The 24914-nt window shown below is 43.6% G+C and overlaps 1 protein-coding gene across 17 annotated transcripts in view; it reads right to left on the bottom strand.

Moving 5' to 3' along the window:
* The window catches only part of DEPDC5 (DEP domain containing 5, GATOR1 subcomplex subunit), a 41124-nt gene that overhangs the window by 4609 nt on the left and 11601 nt on the right, over positions 1-24914 (bottom strand). For 2 of the 17 annotated variants that reach the window (XM_042015145.1, XM_042015146.1), the window contains exons 19-40: positions 24451-24487; positions 23910-24030; positions 22643-22863; positions 20889-21092; positions 20259-20394; positions 19795-19892; positions 18434-18514; positions 17816-17881; positions 16312-16495; positions 15061-15221; positions 14556-14673; positions 14214-14381; positions 13156-13375; positions 12180-12313; positions 11713-11821; positions 8902-8964; positions 7190-7341; positions 6344-6421; positions 5776-5908; positions 4851-4959; positions 4350-4574; positions 328-497 (exon numbers count right to left, since the gene is read on the bottom strand). In XM_042015145.1, the coding sequence (XP_041871079.1) occupies positions 328-497; positions 4350-4574; positions 4851-4959; positions 5776-5908; positions 6344-6421; positions 7190-7341; positions 8902-8964; positions 11713-11821; positions 12180-12313; positions 13156-13375; positions 14214-14381; positions 14556-14673; positions 15061-15221; positions 16312-16495; positions 17816-17881; positions 18434-18514; positions 19795-19892; positions 20259-20394; positions 20889-21092; positions 22643-22863; positions 23910-24030; positions 24451-24487 (2988 nt within the window). The other 15 variants (XM_042015149.1, XM_042015147.1, XM_042015158.1 and 12 more) reach the window with 15 other exon arrangements.

Genomic DNA, 24914 nt, shown 5'->3' on the forward strand with positions numbered 1-24914 from the left:
TTCCAAAGACCTGGCTCAGGGCTTAAAATTTGCCTAAGGGGGACTTAAATTTATCACCTTGACCTGTACTGATCTCTGCATTCTGTGCATAAAACCCACTAAAAGCAGAACACTCTCCTGCAGACAGAATGACTATAGATGGTGTGATAAATGCTGACCAGATGCAGCAACACTAACAACCACCAGGAAAATTACTTATGGAAATAAGGGCAGATGCAAGCCACTGTCTCTCTCCCTAATACTTCCTAATACAATGTCCCCAGTTGTCCAAGGGATACAGAGGCCAGACAGGCATTTCTGTGGCTGTCCAGAACACCAGGATCTCACCATCTCAAAAAGAACAGCTGCAGTCACTGCCATCCAGTGTAACTTGATTTCAAAGGCAGCATTGAGGGAGAAATTGCCATGGTAATAACAACTGCACCACTCCAGCCGGTCCGTGCGGTTGTTCACATCCACGTCCAGCGTCACCGTGCGCTGCTCGGGCACTGTGGCAGCTGTGCAGCCAAGGGACAGGGGTGTTTAGAAGAGGCATTAAAGAGAAGATGGGAGACAGGATGAAGAGAACAGAAGAACCAAGATAAGCCATTTGAAATTAATTTGTTCTCCCATTCCTCCCCAGATATTTTTGGGCTAGCAGAATAGTCCCAGAATGCCGCTCATCCAGGTCACAAAAGACAAAAATCCTGAAGTATTTCTCATGTCAGGGGTATGTGCTACAGAATCACCTCCCCAAGCAGTCAAAAGACATTTCAGCTGCAATAAGGAGAGAGAACCAAGAGTCCAGCAGTTAATCAACAGGCAACTGGTGCCATAATTAAGCATGGCTAGATAACACCAGCTTCTTCATGCCCAAAACATTCCAAATATTTCTATATGCCTCCACCAGAAATCACAACAGGGTGCTGTTACACAGGGCAGGAGCATTCCAGGACTTTCCACAGCTAAAGGACATTAGAAGTTAAACTTCCTGTTTCTTTAATCCCGTATCAATATCCCACATTACCGCATCGTTAAAAGTGCACATCCAACACTTTCCGTAAAAGCACGAAGAGTCAGCCAAGACATGCAGCAGCATTCTGACCACTGCAATACCTCCTAGTGCTTTGCAATAAGTGCTGGGATAGTGCCCAAGATCCAGCTCCCTTTGTGCCCCACACCCCAGCATCCTGGTGACAGAAACCCTCCCAGGTATCAGGCAAGAGAGGAAGAGAAGCACAGCAGTGGAAGTGACCTGGCTGGTGTCACACAGAGGACTGCAAGGCCAGGGACAGAACCCAGATCTCCTGACTTGGAGACCAAAGTCCTGCTACGAAACACATCATCACTTTCAACTTTTCTTTAGACAAATACATAATTTAACATTTCTGTAATGTTAAAAATTGACATAAAACAATGGGCTGCAAGGCTTCTATGGGAAAACTGCCTTTTTTATTATTGCATGCATGAGGCATGGGTGTTGTTATTTCTTGCTGACGTAAATGTGCACCCCTTTATAGGGTCAGCTTTTAACTCATCTTATAATTTGATGGCTTGATGGTTTTTAAAAAAAAAATTTGAAATCTTTCCTCCAGGTAGATGGAAAGTTCCCACCTTCACTTCTAATGCAAGTTAGCTGGAGGCATTTTCAAGGTTGTAAGGAAATCCTTTATATGCTATTACTGCAGCGCAGAACATGAAAAAAAAAAAACCACAACAAAAATGAAAGAACATCACCCAGTTTTGTTTCATAAATAAGACACATTTTTGTCTTTGGGAGATTTGTCATCTGCAGTTTCTGAGTTGATCTGGTAGTCAGACAGACCAACACGTGTTGTTGAAAAAGAGTTTCTTTTTCTGGCTCTTTTGGGATATTGTGAATACAATGTTTGTGGTCAGGAGGTTACGGTGCCAAATTTGTAACAAAGTGTGTTGGAAAACAGCATCCTGGAAGCTGTGAAACCAAAGCAGCTCAGTCAGGTAGGTGTCGGTCATTAGCCAAGAGGTCAGTAATAACACGACAGCCCAGTGTGCCCAAACTAGAACACTGTGAAGAATGAGCTCCCTGAGACTGTTCCTTTTCCCAGAGAGTGCAGACTCCCTGCTAGGGCTGGACTGTCTCTCTCTACCTTGTCTGCAGCTACAGCTTGCAGGCAAAGCCAGAGGAACACAGTCCAACCAGGTGAGCTAATCAAAAATACATTAAACACTGAAGAGAAATGTCCACGTCTCTGAATTCAGAAGCTTCTGATTAAAACCAACTTGTTTTAATAGAATAAACTCTGGCTTCCATAGGTCAGACTTTAAGAGGACTCACCTGCTTCCCAATTGTCTTGTACTATTGAGTATTTAACTAATGATTTGCTGAACAAATCGGAGAGGAGCAGGCAGGTTATTCTCCAGTCACAGACTCCACTACATATATGACTACAATTGCTAGTGCATGCATTGCTATAAATCAAAGGGACAAGATTAGCTGTGTCACAGGTCAGACTTCCACTGGGAAGGGGGACAGTCACTGGGCAAGTGATTGGGGAATTGGGAGGGATAAAGATTTGAGAGATACACGGAGCTTGTTCCAGAGCTCCCAATACTTGCATGCAATTTTATGTCACAGCCTGACATTTAGGGAAGGTGGGGAGGGGAAGAAATAAAAACCACAACCAAATCAAGACCAAGAGAGGAACAAATGAAGTCACGTGGACCAGGGGTCATCTGGGTTTAGTAAAGCTCTTTGCCTCAGATGAACGGCTCAAGTTTGTTTTTTTTTTGAATACTGTTTAGAAGAGGGACAGCACAGAAACATCATTTAAATCAGTTCCTTTGCAGGAAAAACCTTCCACACCCAATTTTTCTACAAGAAACTGTAATTCCTGGAAAATCCAGACTGCACGAGAGTCTGGAATCTGAAAGCATTTATCACTCATTCAAGGGCTGCAAATTAGTTAAAGAGTAAAATGGACATAATCCCAACTGAAAAGAAAAAGGAGAGCTACTCAGGTGTGTAATACTCCACATGCTGCAGGAATACACTGTTTTCCTGGCTGGTGTTAAATGCAAGGTGAGGGGGACACTGAGGCACACTTCTACTCATCCCCATGGGTGCAGGCCATCAGTCTTCTCACCTCACAACAGAGCACAGACAGAGGAACGTGAACTGGTTTTCTCAGGCTAAATATTGCCTAACAGATCAAACCACGAACAGGATCTGGCCCAAGTGCCTCCAGCCTCCACAATACTTTCATGCCAGCCTACGTTCAGGCTTCGGCTCTGGCCAGCCACTGAGCTAATGAGGTTGGATACCAGCCAAGGCAACAGATTTATCATGTGACAGGGAAAATAACCGGCATATGTTGGCTTCAGGGAATTAACCATTAGTTCAGACTTCCTATCCTTAATGTTTTCCCATTTCTGATGCTGTTCCGCTTCAAACAAGGCTCTCAGAAATATGCAAGTAGTACTGTGACTTCAGGTTTAAGAGATACTACACCAGCAGTAAGGCACTTCTCTTCAGAAGATCAAATATACACAACAGGAGAACAGCAAAATTTTTCATTTTATCCTTCATTGCTAGGCCTTTAACAGATGCATCTAAATAAACCTGAAGTTGCAGTTCCATAGCAATGATTTTTCTCTTAAACAAGGAAAGAGGAACAAAAGCAAGTGACTCAGGCTGGCCTAGAAATACAACAAGAAGCTGACAAAGCAACAGGGTCAGTCATGCAGCCAGTGTGTTTCACGGGCTGTTAGAGGCAGTCAGTGTTATTCTCCACACGTTAGAGAACATTAGATACTAATGGTATCCCGCCTAGCAGCAAGATCTTCCTACTGCTTCCATACCACAGGGATCATCTGCAGCTGGGCTTCACAGACTCACTAATGTACAGAGCCTGGTTCAGATTAGTTAAAAAGCCTCCAGCACATCACAGAAAACTTCTAACACATCTGAACCTCACTGCGGCTTTTGCCCCTAGGAAGCAATTAGACATGTAATTTAAGAACAGTTTGGTTGCTTTGCTGTTCTCACAACTTATCCCTCTATACTCCTTACAAGTTGTGAAGAGTCTCTCTGCGCCTGCAAGGAGACAAAGTATCTTCCTCCCTAAATTCTAGAGGTTCAGGAAGAAGGAATATTTTAAGAAATATTTTTTATTGTATTCCAGTACTCTGAAGTAAAAGTTACCTGCCCAGCCAGTGAAACACACCTCCAGCATATGAGAATGAATCCACGTGCAAGACACTGTAAGGCCAGCATGAAATTTGCAGCTCTATTGCTGGTCCACGTGAGATCATACCCTTGGCTGGCTGCTCTTCCCCTTTCAAACTATTCCCTTGAACTTCCCCAGCTGTCACCTGTGCTGTGCATCTACCTAAGAGTGCAGCTGCCTGGCTCCGTCCTCCGAAACTGCGGCTAAAGGAACTGTGCCTACTTGCATAGGAGGCTGGGCGGCTGGGCAGCCAGGGCAGGAAGAACGCCGGGATTTCTGAGTGCAGGAGCTCTTCTGCCACAAAGGCCACCTCAAACCATTTCCTCTGGAAGGTGGAGAAGTCATCCATGGCAGCCGTGTGCCACATGGCAGGCTGCTGCAGCCCCACTGCACAAGGGAAAGGGCAATTCCAGTTAGAAACAAGTGCTCAAGACTCAGAGAGAAAAGTAGTTCTTGATGAAAAAGAGGCAGGATAAAAATTACTTTATGTTTTCTGCAATTCTTTTTTTTTTTGTTTTTAATTAAAAAGGCCAAATTTCTCAGACTCTCTTGAGATCAGTGTTTTTGGTTGCTCCCAAAATGCATTCCTGCTGCAGCACCCCTAAGAATCAGGAACAGCCCAGTAATTATGCAAAGGGAAAATCTTGTAATAACAATGCTGACCTCGGTCTGGTTCTTTGTCCACAACAATCTTGTAAAAATAAAAGCCATAAATAAAGGTTCGTAAAGCTTCTCCAGATGCATGGACAATAAGCTGCTCTTCTAGCATTTTCTGAACAAGAAAAGAGAGAACAGAGCAAACATGATAAAAAAGAAATCACACTTCCAGTTACATAAAAAGGTTTTTAGAGAACATCTTTTTCTTGACATCTTTTTGTCCAGGTATGTGCCTAACAAGAATACCAGCAAAGTTATCTCTATACTCAGTAAACGTAACAATTTCTTATCTCCCTGAGAGATTGTGTTTGACCTTTCCACAGATGTCTGTCTTCCTCCCATACCCTGCTCTGGTTTTATAAATGGATTTATAGAAGGTAAGAGTTTGGAAACATTCTAAGTTTTCTGTTAATTGATATGAGATCCCAGCAGAGTAATGGACTCCAGAACATTTCCAACTTTCTGCCCCTGACATAGTTCAATATAGAAAAATCCCTTGATGAATACAAGCAGTGTTCCTCCATAAAGTGTGTCTGCTTCAGCAACCATAACAGAAAGGTCATATGCTGGTTTTAGTACCACTTCATTAACTAATTACTAGAAAGGAAAACCAAATCACTGCCTAGTGCCTCAATTCCAATACAAGGCAGAGTACTCGGTAAGTACCAGCTAATTGGAGGCTATAAACAGAACCATCATCATGTAAGCAGAAAAAAATACATATTACTACTGAAGAATATGTTGCTGTTTTGTGATAGGGAATCCAAAAAATGCCATCATTACCTCATATTCTGTTGAGCTTTCAATATTCATCCATAAGAGGATTTTAATAAGTAACAGAAATTATTGCTACGCTTTGCTCTAAAACTTTGCATTCTTCACAGAGTGAGGCATTTCTGGCCCTCCACATGCCCCTGGATAGTTTCCTTACCTGCATTATGTCAATGGCCATGGCCTGGGTTTGCACCCCTTCCACATTATTCACCAGCCAGTGCACAACTTCTGCACTGATGAAGCAGTACGGGGAGAGCCCCTTCTGTTCAGAGAGCAGCTGGATCCCTGTGCTGAATCACAGCAAGTCACACGTGTTAACGCAGGCTGATTGAGAGCTCTTTTAAGTAACAAAGACAAAAATCACTGCTGGGTGAAAGAAAAAAAGCGGGGGGAGGATAAAATACAGGACAAGAAATGCATAAGGCCCCTGGAGTGATGTATCATTGGCTTTTGGTAACAAGATGAAGAGTTGTCATTGACAGCACTTTAGTGACTTACTGGGAATTCTTGATTTGACAAGGTTCTGGGACTCTAATAATTGAAGTCTTTGCTCATACCTCAATTTCTATACAATTCCTTATTGGAGAGTCTGGAACTGAATCACAAAAGGAAGTTTAAAACTCTTCAACAGCTGACATGAGGCTCTCCTTTGAGTGACTCCACTTCTCATGTCCTCTTACAAAACATCTCATCAAATGTTAAGCACATTTATATTAAAAACTTACGTGGGGTGTTTCATGGCTTCAAGAATCTCTACCAAAGTGGAGGAGGAAGTCAGAGCACTTGTTGAACACTGCTGAGAGCTGGACAGTAAACGCAAGCACGTTCAAAAATCAAGGAAGCTGCCAGATTTGTTCAAATATGTACATTTAGGAAAACTGGTCTCTCTTCTCAAGAATGACTTTGCCACATTTATTTCCTTTTTCATCTCAAGAAGGACATCTAAAAGCATCAGATGTGCACTTCCCCCCTGAGGTCACCAGGACATTGCTATATGGACCCAATGCACACTGTGTCACATACAGCTGTACTCAGGAGCAACTGAGAGCAAACATTTTGAAGTTGGCTAATTTTTTTTTTTACTCTAATATACAACCACAGGAAACAGGTGCTAATAAAGTTTATTTTCAATATTGCTTCCTTCCCGGTGTCTCACTTCCAGGTTAGAACCTCTTGGATTTCATCAACCTACTTGATCCAAGTAGACCTGCAGGGCCCCCCCCCCCCTTGCCAAAACAGACTGAAGATGTCAATTTAAAGCCTGGTTTCCTACTAGCAGATTTCAGAAATGGTATTTCTTCATTTCTTCAGGAATGAAGCCCTTCTTGTGGTGGAGAAATCAGGCCTTGTGCTCATTTAATTCTGGAAAACTGGGTTGCAGGGCTTATTTTACTACCACTCTCTCTGCACATGGAAATGCTGCAGTACGCTCTTGTGACAAGTGCCTGCTCGTGCCGACAGGCACAGCACAGCCTGTTCCCAGGTTCCTGTTTAAGTGCCCATTCCCTGACACCAGAAAGGGGCTGTAACTGAACAGCTCTGCAGTACAGCTACTGCTGTGCCTTTCCTACCTGCCCTCTGCAGCACCAGCTGTGTTGTATCCCAGGTCTGCAACATTCTGGGTGCTTCCCAGGGCCTGGGTGCTGCCCCTGTCAGGGACCTGCCCCATGGTTATCAACATGTTGCCATCTGAGGTTGCAGGAACTGATTGATCGATAGAGACCTGTGAGGAGTAAATACAGCAACATCTCTATGAAATGCATAATGTAATCCATTTCCCATCTTCTCCCCTCCCTACATGATCTGTGTCTCACCCCAAGTTAGTCAGCAACAAGCAATACTCTAAGGAAGCACAAGCATATGCAGAAGGGATAAATTCAGTCTTATTTTGTCATCACTACAGAGCTCCTGACAAACAACAAATTCAGACCCAAATAAAGACGAGGATCACCAACCTAGCAACAACTGTGTTGAGAGAACTACTGGCAAACCAGCAACACCAGTCCAAGCCAGACATTTTCAACCCAAGTGAATAATTATGATTATAGGCACACAATAGACAGAACAGGACACTTAATCACCATGGTAAGCATTTAGCAAATACAGTTTCAAGTCTAACTCTCAAAAATATGAAAATGTATCACATGAATTCAAGTTTCATAATGCTCAAAAAAATCAGCTCATCTTCCCTCCTTTCTCAGGGCAGTATGAGAAGGCTGGTTGGCACCCACCCACACCTGTCACCAAGACAACAGGAACACTTTCCTCCTGCAGGAACACTCACACTATTCTAATGGTAGACTGAATAGTTCACAAAATTAACATAAAATCATTTCAGAAAGAGCATGAATGCTGAAGGATTCAGCTAAGTACAGGCTGTAATTGCCATCTGTCATTAACACGTATGGTTTAGTAAAGGCACATTATATAAAAGCTGGAGAGGTGGGGGAGAGAACACGAATGGCAGAGTAACTCTAACTCAAGCTGGTGTAAATATGGGGGCTGCTCTGCAGTGATGAATCCACAGCACAAACACAGCTAGAAATCACAAAGCTGGTAGCTTGACTTAGGTCTGAGAGCCAAGAGTCCTTTATTTATGCCATTTCTCACATCCCAAAAATCTCTAATGGCAGATGTCCCTTTTTGGGCAGCCAAAACCAGCAGATGCTCCAGGGTCAACTCTACAGTGCCCACAGCCAGCAAAAGCCACTCTCCCTCCTCAGGGCTCACTTCAACTGGCAGCATTTTCTATGGGCACACTGTATTACTGCTAATTCCTAACTGGTGTTAAGTGGACTAACAACTTCGGTCACAATGACTCTTTTAAACCAAGATGATACTAATATTCTCAGCCTCAGTTGTTTAGGAGTCCAAGTACACAATTTGATTTGGATATCTCCAGAGTCACCTGTCAATCAAATACCACAGAAGAAATTTAGCCAAGAATCAGACAAGTGAGCTGTTGCCATTTTGTTCAGTGAGGGAAGATGGAAAACAAGCACTTACTGAAAAACAAAAAGAGCAGCTTTAGTAGTTTACAACACAGTACTGCAAAGGACAGTGAGACAGGGCACATGAACATCCAAAATGCAGCACAAGCACTGAATGGTGGAAAAAAAATGATTGCATCTGCCCCTTTGTCCTGCCAATGCTGTGCATCCCACTCTCAATGAGAGCATGTGGAAACTAATACAGGTTCCCAGCGTGGCAAGCTCAGGACACAAATGCTGTCCATCACCTCAATCCAAAAGCCAGAGATGACAACAACCCATTCAAAACTAACCTGTGAGTAGAAGGCTGAAGCTGTGCGTGGGCTGCGAACAAAATCCATAAAGAAGCCCCCATCCTGAAGGCATCAGAGGAAGTAGGCCCATTAATGGCAACAGCAACAGGAACAAGGAGTTGAAGAAAAGCAAATACAAGGTTGTGCAAGTATGAAATGACCAGAGATAAAGTATGAGGAGAATGCAAATCCCAGACCCAGAAGGTCAGATGCAGCAGAATGCACAGCATCAGGAATTACTCACACACATATCCTTACTTTCTCTCTCTGTAACAAGACATTGCTCTTCCTTGGCACAGATGCTTTCCCAAAATTTTTAAACCCACATTGATCAGAAGCCAATTGAAACTGCAGCTTTCCCTCCATACTTCAAAGGAGAAAGTCTTGAGCTCTGAAGTATGGGGGCTTCCATCCCAAATAGAAAACTGAAATACAGAAACCACAGGTGTAATGACAAATATCCAAAGAAGGACAGGGGTTTTCTTCTAATCTGTTAGACATTCAAATGTTAAAGAGGGAGAGGCAAAGGAGCTCTTTTCAGGAAGTGCACTCTTCCTCTTAAATGCAGGTCTGGTACGGTGCAAAGGAAAGGGAAGAAAAACTCTTCACAAAGATCCTTCCAACACTGTGTTTAATACTTCATGCAAAATTAAAGAGATACTGCCTGTGCTATGTTCCTGCCTACTTACAAACCCCAGTGAATTTATCCCCAGCTGCTACTCAAAGACGCGTCAAGATTTTCTTATCATATAAGACAATGCAGTGGAAGTCATCTAGATTTTCATTCCTTATTTGCAATTCCTTATTCTGTTCCCTCAGCAAAATATTTTTGTCGTGGCTGCAGTTAAGATGCTGCTTACCTTGGTATGTACATATAAAACATTTTCTGGAAAGAATCAATGCCAGGGTTACGTGACTGGCAATTTACACATAGCAGAGGCAGAGCCAAGCACCCTGGATCCATGAGGGCAAAGACTTTCCAAAGAGATCATGGATCAAGCAAACTCACGGGGTTAAAACCACACTGTGTCGCCCAGTAACTGGCTAAAGTGACTTGTCAATTCTACTCTGAAATGAAGTAAAGTGAAGCCAATGGCTCAGTTTTGGTCTGGAGTAACTCCAGCACTGAGGAGCATGCTAGAAAAGCACCTGCTCCCTTGGCTGCTGGCAGAGCTCACAGCTGTGACAATTTGTCAGTTCTCTGGCTTCAAGTGTGTGGAAAGTCAGACTTCCCTGTGCTGGGGAGCCCTGCAGGGGCTGTGACACGAGGCACACACTTGCTGCTGTTCCCAAGTGAGCACAATGCTGCCTGTCCACTGACATCTTTCCAACAGGCATGAGCCATCAATTAGGAGATTCCAACTGCTTATGTCCCAGTCTCTGTGTGTAAATATTTACAGGAGTGTTTACTGCTGCAGCATGAAAGGCCTTCAATCGATAACACACTCTTCCAGAGTCTCCAGTCAGCCTTCCAGAGAGGCTTTTGAACATTACTTTCAACATTACTCAAGATGGCATTTTCTGGTAGCACAAAGTCTGCCAATTTGGTCCCAGCACACCCCTATGCCACTGCTAGGGAAGCCCACTCTGCCTTTTTCCCCCTTTGCCACACAGAAGAACTGGACACAACATTCTTTCCTCCTGCATTTCACACGGAATTTTTATCAGTTTTACTGGTAGAAAGGGACATTTAAGATTTCTGTATTTAAAGAGGGAAGCTGATTTTTCAAAATGGTATTAGAGGAGAATGCAAAGCCTGAATTATGATATGGAAGTTTGCAAACACACCTCAAGTCAGTTTGAGCACCTACTGTTTCCAGGTCTAGCACATCCTGCTCCAGATTCTCATCTGTGTTCTCCAAACACTAACACTATGAGTAAGTGTCTAGTACAGAGATGATCACAGTTACTCTATCACTTCAACTTTCAATATCTGGGTCTCCAGGATAACACAATACTTGTTCCTGGTGGTGGCACAAAACAGTGGACATAGAAACATTAGATGCTAAGAGAAAAATGCTGCAAGAAGTGGTTGATAGTGGTGAATCTGAGAACTTTTTCTTTTCAGTATTTGAACTGTTGAGCCCAAAGACAGGTCATATTTAAATCCTCTATTTTTATTCAGTTCCTTGTTACTTCTGTTGGAAGACCTTCATGCCAGAACACAGAAAAATAATCGAATATTTCTGGGTGGACTTGGAGGCAGAGTTCCTGCTCTCCTGGCTCTCACAGGACAGTTGACAGAAAGGCTGAGGGATAGCACAGTCTTTTCTTTAAGTGTCTGAAGAGAGCTCCAGGAAGACCACTTTCTCCAGCCTGGAGTCCAGCCAGTGAAGGAATAACATCTAAATCACTTCTCAGGAACACATCCCCTCCTCTAAATGGAGGCAAAAGACTCAAGTTCCTGCTGTTAAAATTCCACTCAGTGTTCACACAGTCACAATCTAGAGGCTGATTTTCTCTCCAAGACAGCCTGCACACAGATCCAGGCAGCACTGTACTGCTACATCTGACAGTCAAGCCATGACTGAAATGAAATGTGCTACCAGCAAAGGAACTGCACTAATTAGCAAACAGCACTTAGATCAGCAAAACACTGAAATGGCATCCCAGGGATTCCATATCACTGTCACACTTCCAGAATTTAATTCCTCTGCCCTTGCACACAAAGGCCAGTACAGGATCAGCTCTTACTGGATTAGAGAGTAAGATGTGGTATGAGGTAGCCAAGTGCTCAGAGAAATAATCTTTGGTTATTGGAAGAATTTTTATGTAGAAATAGCAGCTAAAGAAAGACTAGGAAGTCTTTACCTTCCGAGGGCTGTCCATATAGGTGGGTGTGATAGCAATGTTCCCACTCTCCGAAGGCTGCCCAGAGCTCTTCCCAGAAAGCATTGCTGCTTGCTGCTCCCCCAGTGTCCTAAAAAAAAAAAAAAAAAGGAAGGAATACAGAGTTTATTCAAACATACTTTGTGTCAGCTTCCCCCCCAAAGGCAACTGTTGCAGAGGGGTACTGCTGTATATTCATATATTTGCTTTCCCACACACTGAGGGACAGATCCAACATTCCCTAAGTACCTTTTACCCCCCACAAACAACATGGACCCTTGAACTCAGTTTTATTATGCACGTGTAATACTAACTTAGCATTAAAAATATTATTCTCCTATGTATGTAACACAACATGAGACAAAGTTCCCCAAATGTGCTTTAGCCAGCCCAGGTGCAATATGTAGGAAGGATGTTCTAGGCTCTTCGCACAGCCTGTTGAGACTCACTTCTGACTGGCTTCCATCTGCAGCAGAGCTGAGAGTGCTGAGGTTCCTTTTTTCCCAATGGGAGGCCCAGACTGCTCCAGAGAGTGAGTGGAAATTGGACCAGCAATCTGCAAGCCTTTCATGGCAGACCCTTTCTAACAAAGAAAAAATGGAAGCACAGACTTAGTCAAGCTAGGCTTAACTAGTAAGCAAGAATACAACACCTCATGTCAGTGGGGGTTTATTGAGTACATTTTAAAAAGGGAGGCAAACTATTGGTTCCACAGGAAGTGGAATAGCCTAGTGTCTTGTGTGGATGCTATTCTGAAAATAAAATGTTTGTTATCCTGGAAAAGGTGAATTTGCTTTGAAGTAAATTACCCCATTTAGTGCGTGAACGGGAAGAGAATTTAATACACGAGCCAGTTTCTCTTCAGCCTCTTGAAACTACTGTTTACCAAAAAATTCACCCTTATGGTTCTCTTTTCGCAATCCCTCTCCTGAATCTGCAGCACAGAACCAACCCACGTTAACCCAGAAGTGACCAGCTTAACTACCTCAGACCCCTTTGATCAACTGTCTGCATCACAAGGCAGAGAGGTGTATGCAGGCTAAGCCCACCTGAAGCACAAAGCAGAGCACACCTGCAAAGAGGAGGCATCAGGCTCCTGGGTAAGAAAAGACCGGCCAAGGTATAAAACAGACCATTGCCAGCCTAAGATATGGCTCTGCTGCGCAGAAAAGCCTGGCTTGTCCCGGAGCAAGAACTGGCTGCAGTCACAGCAGCTCATCCCGGGTAAATTTCCTCAAAGCTGTTAACAAGCCCCCACCGTTTGAAAGCTGACACAGCACACGGGTCAGCACTGGCCTTTAGGGATGGATTACACGGACACAGGCACACGTGCCCCAGCCTGCCTGGGAGGGACTCAGGTCTCCCTGCTAACGCTTCATAAGCAGCTCAGGTCACACCTAGCCTCAGCGAGGGCTGGGGACTCACTCGGATCATTCGATCGGAGCGGTGGCGGCGGCGGATGCGGTTCAAGCCCTCCACGAAGCGGATGAAGCCATCGAGGAGCTGCCACTCCTCCTCGTCGGAGCGGGGCTTGTCGCCGTACACGTCGCAGTGCGCCTCCCCCTCCATGATGCGCTTGGTGGCGCTGATGCAGGCGGGCAGCAGCAGGAACCGCGTCCTCCAGAACTTCAGGGACTCAATAAGGCTGCAGGAATGTGGAAGACAGGACAGAGTTCAGCCGTTTTCTGGGAAGGATTTTCCAGAATGTAAAGTACAAATCTACCTGCTGCACGTTTCAGTGAGTGCAGCGACCACCCTGCTGCTATCCCTGAGTCAGAACAAGCACGTGTGCAAAGGAATGGCCAGCAATTTGAATATCACTGGCAACAAGGCTATCCTCAGAGTAATTGTCACACAGATATGCTTTCTTTTCTGTAAAAGATAGGCCCCAAAGGCTTTTTCTCTAAAAATATGCAAGCAAAAAGGATTTTTCAAGGTGCACATTAGCGTAGGAGGTATTTTGACTGAGACCTGAAAAGAAAACATGATAAAGACTGGTTGTGTGGAGAGAAGATATCAAAAAAGCTATTGATACTAGTGGAGATATTCCACATTTCTGGTAAGCACTTGCTCCACAGCTTAGGAGTAGGACTGCAGTCAAGCCCAGTACTCAAGCAAACCTACAAAGCTCCAAAATAAATCAAAGTTTTGAGTCAGATCCAGAAATCAGTAAGAAGCCAAGAAAAGCATATGCGTGGTACAAAATGCCATCTTATTTCTTTGCATTTTTAGGAGAGAAAAAAAGAAGTCCATGCTGAATTTTGTGATCAAGAGTCTGTATCAAAGGTCAGATAATGCACCAGCAACAGAGAGCAAGGTTCCTACAAGGCAACAGCTGCTGGAAGCTGACAGTGAAAGCAGGCCAGATATTCTCCCTGGAGTACTGAGCATTTGTGGGTTGAACTTGGTGACGAAATTTTAGGTCAAAAAGGAAAAGAGGCAATTAGGACACAGAACAGTCTGGATGGAAAAGGAGCTCTCACCTGAAATCCTCTGAGCCAGCAGAGCAGATATACTGATCCAAGTAATTCCACTTGTACTCTTCTAGTCTCTCATGGGAAAATTCTACCCAGCAAGAGACAAATTCAGAGTCAGAGTGTGAGGGGCACAAGCTGTAGGTGTAGTTTATCTGAGCAGATTCATATGGATACCTGAAAGATCAAACACAAGCATTAACCTCAGTATTATTGATACTGATGCTTCTTTTTCTTCTCCTAAAAAGAAAGAAGGTTCTAGAGTGTGTTCTTTCAAGCAAGCACAGAGAGCTGGAAAAGAATGTTCATCTGAACACTGACAGCAAACTGCTCAACCAGAGAGATACTTACTTTGGCAGGTACCGAGTCACAGTAATTATTTTGTCTTTTAAGGTGACTTTGTGGAAAGTACGGCCCATACTCAGCCAGTACTGATCCTCTTCCTCAGGTCTATTTCTCGACACAAGACCTAGTTGTAAAAAGCAAAACCCTTTCACTTACTGCAGTACTCAGAACTTTATCAACACACTGTGCATATAGAAAGGGACTCCAGAACTGGAGTCCAGAAGTGGGCTTCTGAACTCAGGACAAGCTAAAAATCCATCTTTCAGGCCACACTTTTAGGGAACAGTTGCACAATGAGTCTTTTGCTCTTACAGTTAAGATTTGCTGATATCAGAAGCAAAGAAGAGCACTTGGGATTCATATACCACCCATTTAGAACTTCCCTAGGCAGAATCACCAGAGAACAGCCAACATAAAGTGTTGAAGAACGGGTGGATGTGCCTAATTCGAGGTTACTGGGACTGGCAGAAGGAAAGACAAAGGCCTGACGTGTCAAGCCCAAGTCACTCACCTCGACTGTAGAGGGGACTGCTGCTGAGCGGGGGTGGCACGGCTGGGGCCGGTTTCTGTGGTTTGGATTGCACAATAATTTGATAGCCTTGCATGAGACGCTGACAAATAAACTCCTCAAATACCTGCTGGGCTGTCATCTGCACTCCTTCCTCATCCCTCCTGGACACAAAGGTTAAGCAGACTAGAATAAGGAAGCTGACCACATACCTATTCTTAGCTCTGCTCCGGGCCCTGAAGCCCTCTGCCTGGGAACACCTGTTTGTGGGAGCAGGAAGGAAAATGGGCACTTTTTGAGACAGGGTGATTAATTGTCTGGCAATATTTACTGCTGCCTTTGAAAGCAGTTTGACAACTAGTAACAAATTTGCCTGCAACAGTTGTGAAACAATAAATTTCCCAAAGATGGCTTTTTCAGCACTTTGCAGGCAGCCTCAGTACAGTTTGTACATGTTCAGGAGAGCTCAGAATGCCAGTGGGCAGCAATGCTCCAGCCTCTCCCACAGTGGGAAGTGGAGAGCAGAGAGGTTGTGGCATCTTATTACAACTCCTGCTCTGAACTTTGCCTTCCTACTGACATTTTTTTCAGGTGTTTCTTCATTAATCCTGTTACTTCCTATGTATTTCAATCACCCTGATTAATATTTTTGTTTTGTTCCCATAAAGCAGCAACACGAACAGGTCTTTTGATGTCTTACAAGTTATGGAAAGTCTGAAAAATGTTTAAGATAATGAGATTGCTTCAGTAAAAAAAACCAAACTAACCCTATTAAAGAATAGTTACCAGAGACCTCTAAGACAAGCAGAGAAGTTCTATTTGTCCAACTAACACTGTTTTCAAACAAGATTCTTTAAACTAAATATCCTTTAGAGTGAGGATAAGCATCTTAAACACTGTGTGTCCACATGCTTTGCTCATTTAGTGTTTCCAGAACACTAGAATGTAGATTAACTACTAGAAAGCATATTAAAAGAGATGATAGCTTGAGGTTGAATTTTTTGATTGAAACACAACAGAAAAGAGACATAAAAAATTGTATGCAAACAATTTCTAACATAAAATCTACAGAGTGCACCATACTGTCTGATGGGAGCATCAGAAAAGGTGCAAAGCTATCACTGGAAAAAAGAAAAATATAAGTATTCTGCTGCTCTGCTAGCAATCTATCATTCACTTGTACAGACTGCAGCGATCCTCTTCCATCACCTGCTCCTTAAGCACAGGACTGTACAGAGAAGGTGCTGGCCAAACCTGTCAATGTCAGCCTCTGGGAGCAGGTCATAGCAACCCTCCGTGTAATCGTTCTGCAGGCTCTGGCGGTCGGGGAAGTAATCCGTGGTGAGAGGGAGACAGGCCGGAGTAGTGAGGGATTTCCAGTCCACTCCAACTGTACAACAGAAGCCTGGCACTACGGGGGGAGCAGACAGCGTCAGAACTGCCTCGTTGTGTCATGGGGGGCACACAAGGAGGGCATATGTGGTCACCCATGGAAAAACAGGGTGCACAGAAGGATGAAAGAAGTGCATGAAGAGGAGAGTTAGAAAGAATGAGAGACAAAAAACAGAGTTGGCATAAAGTCAACAGGGACAAAAAGGGGAGTGGAATGGGAAGGGAAAAAGAAAATAGGACAGGAAGAAGGGAGGGAGAGAAAGAGACAGAGTTTGTTAAACAATGCAGTGCACATGCTGATTCAAACCCATCATGCAAAAGGCATTCAAAGTTAATACATTTAATTTCCTCTTGATTGAAAGCTAGAGCTGACATAGCCACTGCTCTTCCAAAATTACAGCAAGTCAGGTGCAGTTACTGATTATTAATAAACAGATCAACATTCCAAGTCTGAACAAGAAAATCAGACCAGTTTTGCGTCCTAGACAACTGCAGAAGGAGCTGGAGAGGAGAGAAAGAATGACAGACCAGCCTCTTTCTGGAATAGTACAACAGCAGAAAAGGGAGTATTTCCACAGTTATAAAAACAGAAGATATATCCAGAGGGGTGGGAAGACCAGAAAAATAGTAACTTGGAAAGCAATCTTTTCCCACACCCTTTCCTAGAGTTATGCTCCAGTTTTAAGATTACAGGGATGTAAAACTAGACATTAAAAAGGAAAAGCTAACTAGATTATACCAAATCATCAGCTCACCACTACATTACATTCTGACCCAATTCAAACAATCCATATCACCCACTGATTCTTAACTTCTTGTCATAGAGATCCTACAGCTAGAAATTTATTTTGCTATAAAAACATTAACACCAATGGCAGGAACACTGCGCAAGAAAGTAATACAGGACAGACTGCTATAAAGAAAAAGCTTTCTTAAGCAGTGACACACTTATTTTGCAAGGAAGTGAGGGCAGATATTTCTCAGTAAACGGTACCAAATTCAGAAACTGACTGTACTAATTCTAATTCTACAAGCTGGTACCAAACAAACTTTTCATACTGAGAGACAGATACCAGCTCAGCAGCTTTAGCTTTCTGCGTAATAGTGTCTGGTAAGGAAAGTATTTCAGATGTAACAAAACAAACAGCTTCACATGTTCTTAAGAGCTATGGAACTGCAATCACAGTGAGACAGTACAGGGAGATCCTGCAAATTACTGCAGGACAAAATAAACCACTGCCAAAAGCCAAGGAGGCTCCTCAGTTTCTTGCCCACCACCTCCTGATGCCTCTATATATGTACATGCCCTTTCCCTCCCCATCTTCCCACCTATGCAAACTCTCTTCCAAACCTTCCTTCTGCTTACTTGGATCTGGAGAATTAGAGACAGCATCTTCCAAGGCATCCTTGTTCTGAGTTTTGAGATTCACCCCTACAAGAAAGAAATATGTGTTTTATTTTAACCAATTATGCACTTCTCTCAAATTTCAAATAAAAATAAATCAAAAGCATGATGATGTTTTAAGATACAGAATTTCTCTGCATGGAAAATCTCTGGGTTCTGCACAGCAGAAAGAAACACTAAGCCAATTAATGAGGAAAAATACATCTTGGATCAAATTTGAACATCACACTAGAAGTGTTCAATAGCTAAAGCCCAAGCAAAACCCTCCTCCCAAAATGGTGAAACATCTTGAAAAGTAGATGCTATAAGCTCCTATAAACAACTGGTGTAGCACATGAGAGAAAAAGAGCTGCCAAGGAGGCAAGAAAAACTGCTGCCTTCAAAGCCATTTATCAAAATAAAAACTTCAGTAAGCTTCCAAATATTTAAAAGGAACTATTTTTCAAAACTAGCTTAGGTAGATTTACCCAGGAATTTGGTAGCAACATCGTAGCTGTTCCCTTGTAAAAGAAAGGGTGGATATCTACTACATGACGATGCCAGTAACCCGTACAGGAGCTGGCTCTAAGCGGCATTCACCTTTGACCAGCTCCTCCTGCCATCTGCCATCCAGACCGGGAATTGCAACAGGATTTACTCGCTCTGAGCTACCACCTCCATCTGCGGGGCAATAGCGACAACATCCTGAACCCCAAGGGAAATAGATGGGATCATTTTTCACTCTGAAGCCCGCGTTGCACCAAACCATGCTGCAGGCAGCAGAGGAGAACCAGACTCAAGAAATCGTACTTTTGGAAATTCAGAAAAACAAGCCCCCCCTCCCAACTGCTTCATTTCGTAGGTGACTCAAACCATAAGGGAGAGCCCTCAGTCCAATCACTGAGTCCCAGTGCGGCCCCTATAGATAGCTGAGGGTCTACAGACACAAATTCTGTAAAATGCAAGTATGTTTATTGCCAGGATTTGCTCTACAGTGTGCAAACTGCACCCAGCTGAAATGCAGTTTAGCAGTTGCAAAACCAGAGCCTATCTCGAAGCCAGAAAATACTAAAAATGTAAAGCAAGAAAATTAAATGTATTCAGACGAAATTCACAGAAGGAAGCAACAGAAAACAATTTTAAATGTGACTATGTGAATACAAGATGAGGCACAAGAAAATTAAGTCTGCTAACTTCTTCAAGGCTCTACAAGGCATAAGTGAAAACAAAATTGTTTTAAACCAGTGTAATTCAGAAGGGCAAATTTATTCTTAAAAAAATCTTTAAATTGGTTTTGAGAAAAGAACATAAATCTTGAATGCTGTAGTCCAAAAGTTCAATTTTTTTCCATGTGCCCAGCTAAAATGTATGTTCACAAAAGCAGAGGGTAGGTCACAAAAAAACCAGACAACACAGCAGAATGCTTAACATGGCATGCTGTTCCATTTACAGGGCTCAAAAGAAATGTTGAGAATTTCCACTAATTCAGGTGTCTAGGTAAGTTAAGGAAGATAGAGCTAATCTTCAACTGAAAGTACAGACGTGTCTTCTCTCTAAAGGGTAACAGCTTAAGGCAACCCCACCTAGAAAAAAAAAGGGATCTGAACACCAGGGCATATTTAGTTATTTTTTGAGTCTCGACATCACTGCTTTGTTATTATGGAACTCAGTAACTGCCTGAGAGCTTATTTTAAGAAAACAGTGAGCATCTTTCTATAGTAAACCTTGTAAGACAAACCTAGAGAAGTAGACACCTTGAACAAAAACAAACTAAAACAAAGCAACCCAAAGAACTACCATATACCAAAAAGTCCAAGTAGAAGCACTAACAGATCACCGTTTTCCCACTCTTAATTCTTCCTGCTTTGCAGTGCCTGTCCACCCACGTGCCTCGAGTCCTGCCTCGATGCCCCAGGGCCGCCAAGGCCAGCACTCTCCCAGCCCTGCCTCTGCCCCGTTACCTGCACCGGGGCCGGCCCCCAGCCCGTTCCCGTACTCCTCTGCTCCGCCGAAGCTCAGGAAGGAGCTACTGTCCCCTGGATGCCGAGAGCTGACGTGCCTGCAGTGAAACAAACCAGCCTGTTTTGTATAACCCTCCTCACTCGTGCCATTCCCTGCTTTTAGCAAATATAACAACAAGACCTCAGCCCCTCTGCCTCAGCTGAGCCCGGGCTGGAACCAAGCTCATCCCTCACTGATGTTGGCAGAGATGGAATGGCACAAGGGCAGCACAGAGAAGGGTGTAACAGCATTCCACATCTGTCCATACTGTTTGTTCTTTGCCTCCACCAATAACCAAATTGCAGGACAGCAAAGAACCAGCTACTCGTGTCCTCTCAGGAGAGAAATAAAGCTTAGCTGGCTATTTACAGATCTGATTTCATGGTTTATAAACCCAACATTCAAGACTGAGCAAATGGCTCACCTGCCAGTTGCCTCATGGTAAGCCAGCTCCAGCAGCTCCGCAGATGAATGCGTCAAATCCTGCTGCCCACTGCCCTGCATTTCTGCCATATTCTGGCGGGTTTGATGATGGATCTGGATAGCTTCTCCTGAGGGACCTACACAGTTGCAATTGGATCACTGATCACCACATCTGCACTGACTCCTCAGTTGCTTGTACCCTTCTTTTGCCAACAGAATAGGCACTGACATTAAGAAAGCATGTTTACAAGATCTTCAAAGCCTTTAACCTCTGCCATCTCCTCTGAAGCAAGTGAAGCAGAATATTTTTAAAAACATTTTGGAGGGCCTACTTACAAGGCATTAAACAATTATATGAACAATTCATCATCAGAAAATCTACCCAAATTGTAGTTACAATTCCCTTCAACAGCCTCCATCTACTGTAAGATTGTTCTGTACCTGATCCTGCTCATTTGCAAATAGAGGTGGTATTTTCCAAAAGAGAATTGATCAGGCCTGTACACTCATTTCAGCCTCTGGTAGTGTGCAGAGCACTTTAATGCACCAGAGCTCCTACTGGCTCTCTTCTTGTGCTAATCTTGGACAAGGACATAGTAGCAGCAGCCAAATGTGCTGTGAGGCAGCTCACCCACAGGGAAGGTGTGCATCCAGCGCCTGCGGTTCGACGTCAGCTTCATGGGCATGCGGGACGGGGCGAAGGGGTTGATGAGCGCGCGCTGGGGTGCGTATCCCCCCGGGCGGATGTGCAGCATGGACTCAGCACTGCCCACATGGAACCTCCCCGGAGCGCTGGAGTCACGCTGCTGCGACTCCAGCGTGTTCTCAAGAAAATCTAGAAAACACCACAAAGTCAGCATGAGATCGTGCAAGAGCCAAGCACAAGAGAATTGACTGCTCGAGGATATAAAGATTGCCCAGGATAAGTGGAAATAAGGAGACCTAAGAAATAAGCAGGCAGAGAAGCTGAAAGCAATTCCTATCCAGCCTGAAAATTACAATGTAAACAAGAACCCAGACAAGAAAAGGTAATATTCCATCTGCCATTACAGCACTGCTGTAAACTTCTACTAAATTAATCCATAAAGAAACCACTTGCTAAGCCATTTACGAAGAATTACTCGGACCTTTGAGAATTCCTGAGAAATCAAAAGACTGACATAACAGAAACTTCAGGATGAGTACCAAAGACATGGCAGAAGCCACAGCTGAGCCTTGTACACATGCCTTTTCTGTAACACTCAGATCTGAGCACTGAAATCAGGGATTAGTCCCAGAAGACATGGTACATGATCTCCACAAGACAACGGTTAGTTGTCACTATTCAGTGTAGAACAGAAGTTATTCAGAAACAGGAGAGAAAAATATACCAGATGGATAAGTAGTAATTACAGTGCCCAACAGCTGAAAATCCTAGAGAAGGAAGGGCCTCATTTACCATTCTATACTGTCAAATGCAACATATGAAAAACCTCAGTTTCTTTGACTCTTTCCTCCCCGCCAGTCCTAATCCACACACATCCTCATCCTGCTGAACACCTTCAGCTGGGTCACACGACTATCCTTCAAACTAAAGGAGTAACAGAAATACCAAAGAAAGAAAAGAGTTGTATTAACTGACAACAGGGGAAAAGATGAAAGGTAGATGTAACATCAAGTACACTGTGTGAGAGCAGTTCCACACTAGTAACTGCGATTCCTGTAACAGGATAAATATGATATCAGTGTCATACACCATGGCATGAAAAAAAACATGAAGAGGGATAGAATTTTATAGAGGATAAAGCAGTTGCGGGAGGAATACAATTTACACTGAGACGAGGTGGGTTTGTGGAAGATACTGCACTCTGCCTGAGAACAAAATTAAATTGGGAAGGAAGAAAAGGGGAGTGCTAGCACTGCTAACACACTGAGACAGCTCAGCAGTACACTGTCAAAAGGAAGGATCCAGAAAGTGAGTCTTAATGACAACAAATCCCCACAGAGAGATGCTATAAGCAGGGTCCCCCAGGGCTCACTGCTAAGGCCAGTTCTCATTTGACAGATTATAGGTGACCTGAATAATACAAGTTCCTTGTGTATGTCCACATTTGCAGACAGGCACAGGAGAATAGTCAAGTACTGAAAGAAGGCAATAGGCAAGGGAAAAGAGAAAATCAGTGTCAGGACACTTCTATTTACGATAAGCCATTAAAAAAAAGCAATGGAATTGGACAAGGATGACAAGGGGAGAATGCACACCCAGCTGCAGCTGGAGTTATGGAAAAGTTGTACCATGAGTGCCAATATAAGCACCATCTCCACTGTGCTGGCCTGGCAGTGGCCAACACAAACGTCCACCTTCTCTCCCCACCAAAGATACCTTCCCATCTGCCCCAGGCTGACCTCTGGTGCTGGTATAGCCCAAGGAGCTGCTGACTTCACACTGGTGCAGGTGAGGCCGCGGGATCATCAGGATGTTGGAGATCTTGCCCAGAGAGCTGTCATCAGAAGCCTGGCTCCTCACCTCTTCCGGGGGCAGCGTGCGGCTCTGCAGGGAGGGGCTGCACGAGACATCGTACGAGCTGGAGCTCTTCCTCGTGCGGCTTTCCCTCTCCCTCACAGACCTGATGAAAGGGATGCGCAGTGACAGGAAAGAGAGATTAATCCCCAGGTTATCAGGGGGCTGGAACAGGCCCAAGTCATGCAAAAGACTCAATGCTCAGCAGGTGAACTCAAGAAGAGCATTACAGGGAAGCCATCACTATCTTTTTGGACTGTTTGGGTAATTTATACTTCTGTGCATCACACAACACAAGAACACTGCAATGCTTCCAGCACAAGGGCTGTGAAAGGGCCTGCTCAACTCCCTGTGCAATCCTACAGATATCACACCAACCTGGTAGAGATGTGGCCTAGAAGATACCAGCCTACAGCTCAGCCTACAGTGCCAGGAACATGTAGCCATAGGGAAACTACTTGGAATTATGAACTATTTAAATTGTGCTGGCATCTTTCAGCATGGGCTCCTACAGGCTGCTCATATTAACATATTAATAAGTGAGTCCACATGCTCAGAGTTAGGCAATACTACTAAAGAAGCAAAGCAAAAAAAGTACTTCAAAACAAGCTTGTCAACCACGTATTTCTGAAAAAGCACTTAAATTTATAGTTTATTCAACTGATTTGGCCAGGACCTGAGAATAATCAGCCTTTCTCCTAAGACAGAAGGACATGAAATAGTTGAGAACCTGCACTCAGCTTTTCTGTTTCTTCTCTCATTCAGAGAGGCATCATTTTCAGGGAGGATTCCTCACCACACTCTTCACCAGTTACTAAACAGTGCATCAAACAATCTATTTCTACAACTATGTGCAAATCTACTGCGCAAATACTTTCTTAACCCCCTTGAAGAATCTGCTAGGGAGACTAGCTTTATTCCACTTCAAACAAAATTAAAGATTTAAGGAAAAAATATATTTATGCCTTATCCTAGACCCCACACATTATTAAAATACCAGAAAACCAGTCTCAAAGATCAGGTACAGATGAAGCTTTTTGTTCAACTGTGAGCATGTGGAGATCAATTCTCCTTGTATTTCTCCAAGTATTTTATGTATCAAGCATACATAACATGGCTACTCTAGAACCAGTGCACTCACAAGCCTCTCACCTGAAAGTGGTACAGCGCTGGGCTCTGGATGGGCCTGGCAGTCGGAACACTTGGGCATCATAGCCATCGTAATCTACCTGGATAGGCAAGGCATTCTCAGCATCCTTTGGTGCTCCTAATGCTGAAATAAAAATCATACAGCACTGGAACCTCTTTCAAGAATGTTCAAGATCTGCAAGTCAGAGTATCCACCCCTCACCCCTAAAGAAAGTATCTATTCCAGAAGAAATCTCAAAGTGTCATGAGCAGAGCAGCTGGAGCAGCTCAATTATCAATGCTGGTGCCTCTGAATTAGGCTTGCTGAGGCCATAATGTCTTTCCCCCGTATATCCTAAACACTAAATGAGTTAATTGTCAAGAAGTCAACTGGCACATGCACATTAACATCCTGAGTAACAAATACAGGAAACACTTAAGTATGGGTCTGATGGTTTTCTGTAACAATTGTCCCTTCCTTGTGCTGGAGTGTCATTGTCTTACTGCAGCTGTTTGTTAGTTTGGGAGTCAGTGGGACAGATAATTCCAGAACATAATTACTTACAGGCATCACGATTATTTTTTGCTTTTTCCATCAATGGCTGGAGAGTCCAACAAAGAAAGCACGAAGTGACCAAAAAAACAAAGAAAAAAAGAAAGAGCAAGAGAAAAGACAGAGGGAAGGGAAACAGTCAGCATGTTTTAAGGAAACATCCCCAATGTGATCAAGCAGACAAGGTTTAGCTTGCTGACTCAGTGAGGCAGCCAGATAACTTCAGAAATATTAAATACTGATACTTGGTCACAAACCTGTGTGAAAAACACAATGCTCAACACCTTTCCTCCTCTCCATAGAGTTATTTGTTACAGAATGAAACTCTGATTTTTATGGTGGCTAAAACATTTCTCACACAATTTTATCCTAGAAAGGAAAGACCTACAAACTAGTCCCTCATTCACAATCCCTACAACAAACCTTGCAGCTTTGCTTTCACAGCCTTTTAACACAGAAAGTTAGTTTCAGCTGTT

The sequence above is a fragment of the Corvus kubaryi genome, unplaced genomic scaffold (assembly GCF_017639235.1).
Source record: "Corvus kubaryi isolate FWS band 111438036 unplaced genomic scaffold, C.kubaryi_AGA036_p1.0 split3-37173, whole genome shotgun sequence".
NCBI lineage: Eukaryota > Metazoa > Chordata > Aves > Passeriformes > Corvidae > Corvus > Corvus kubaryi.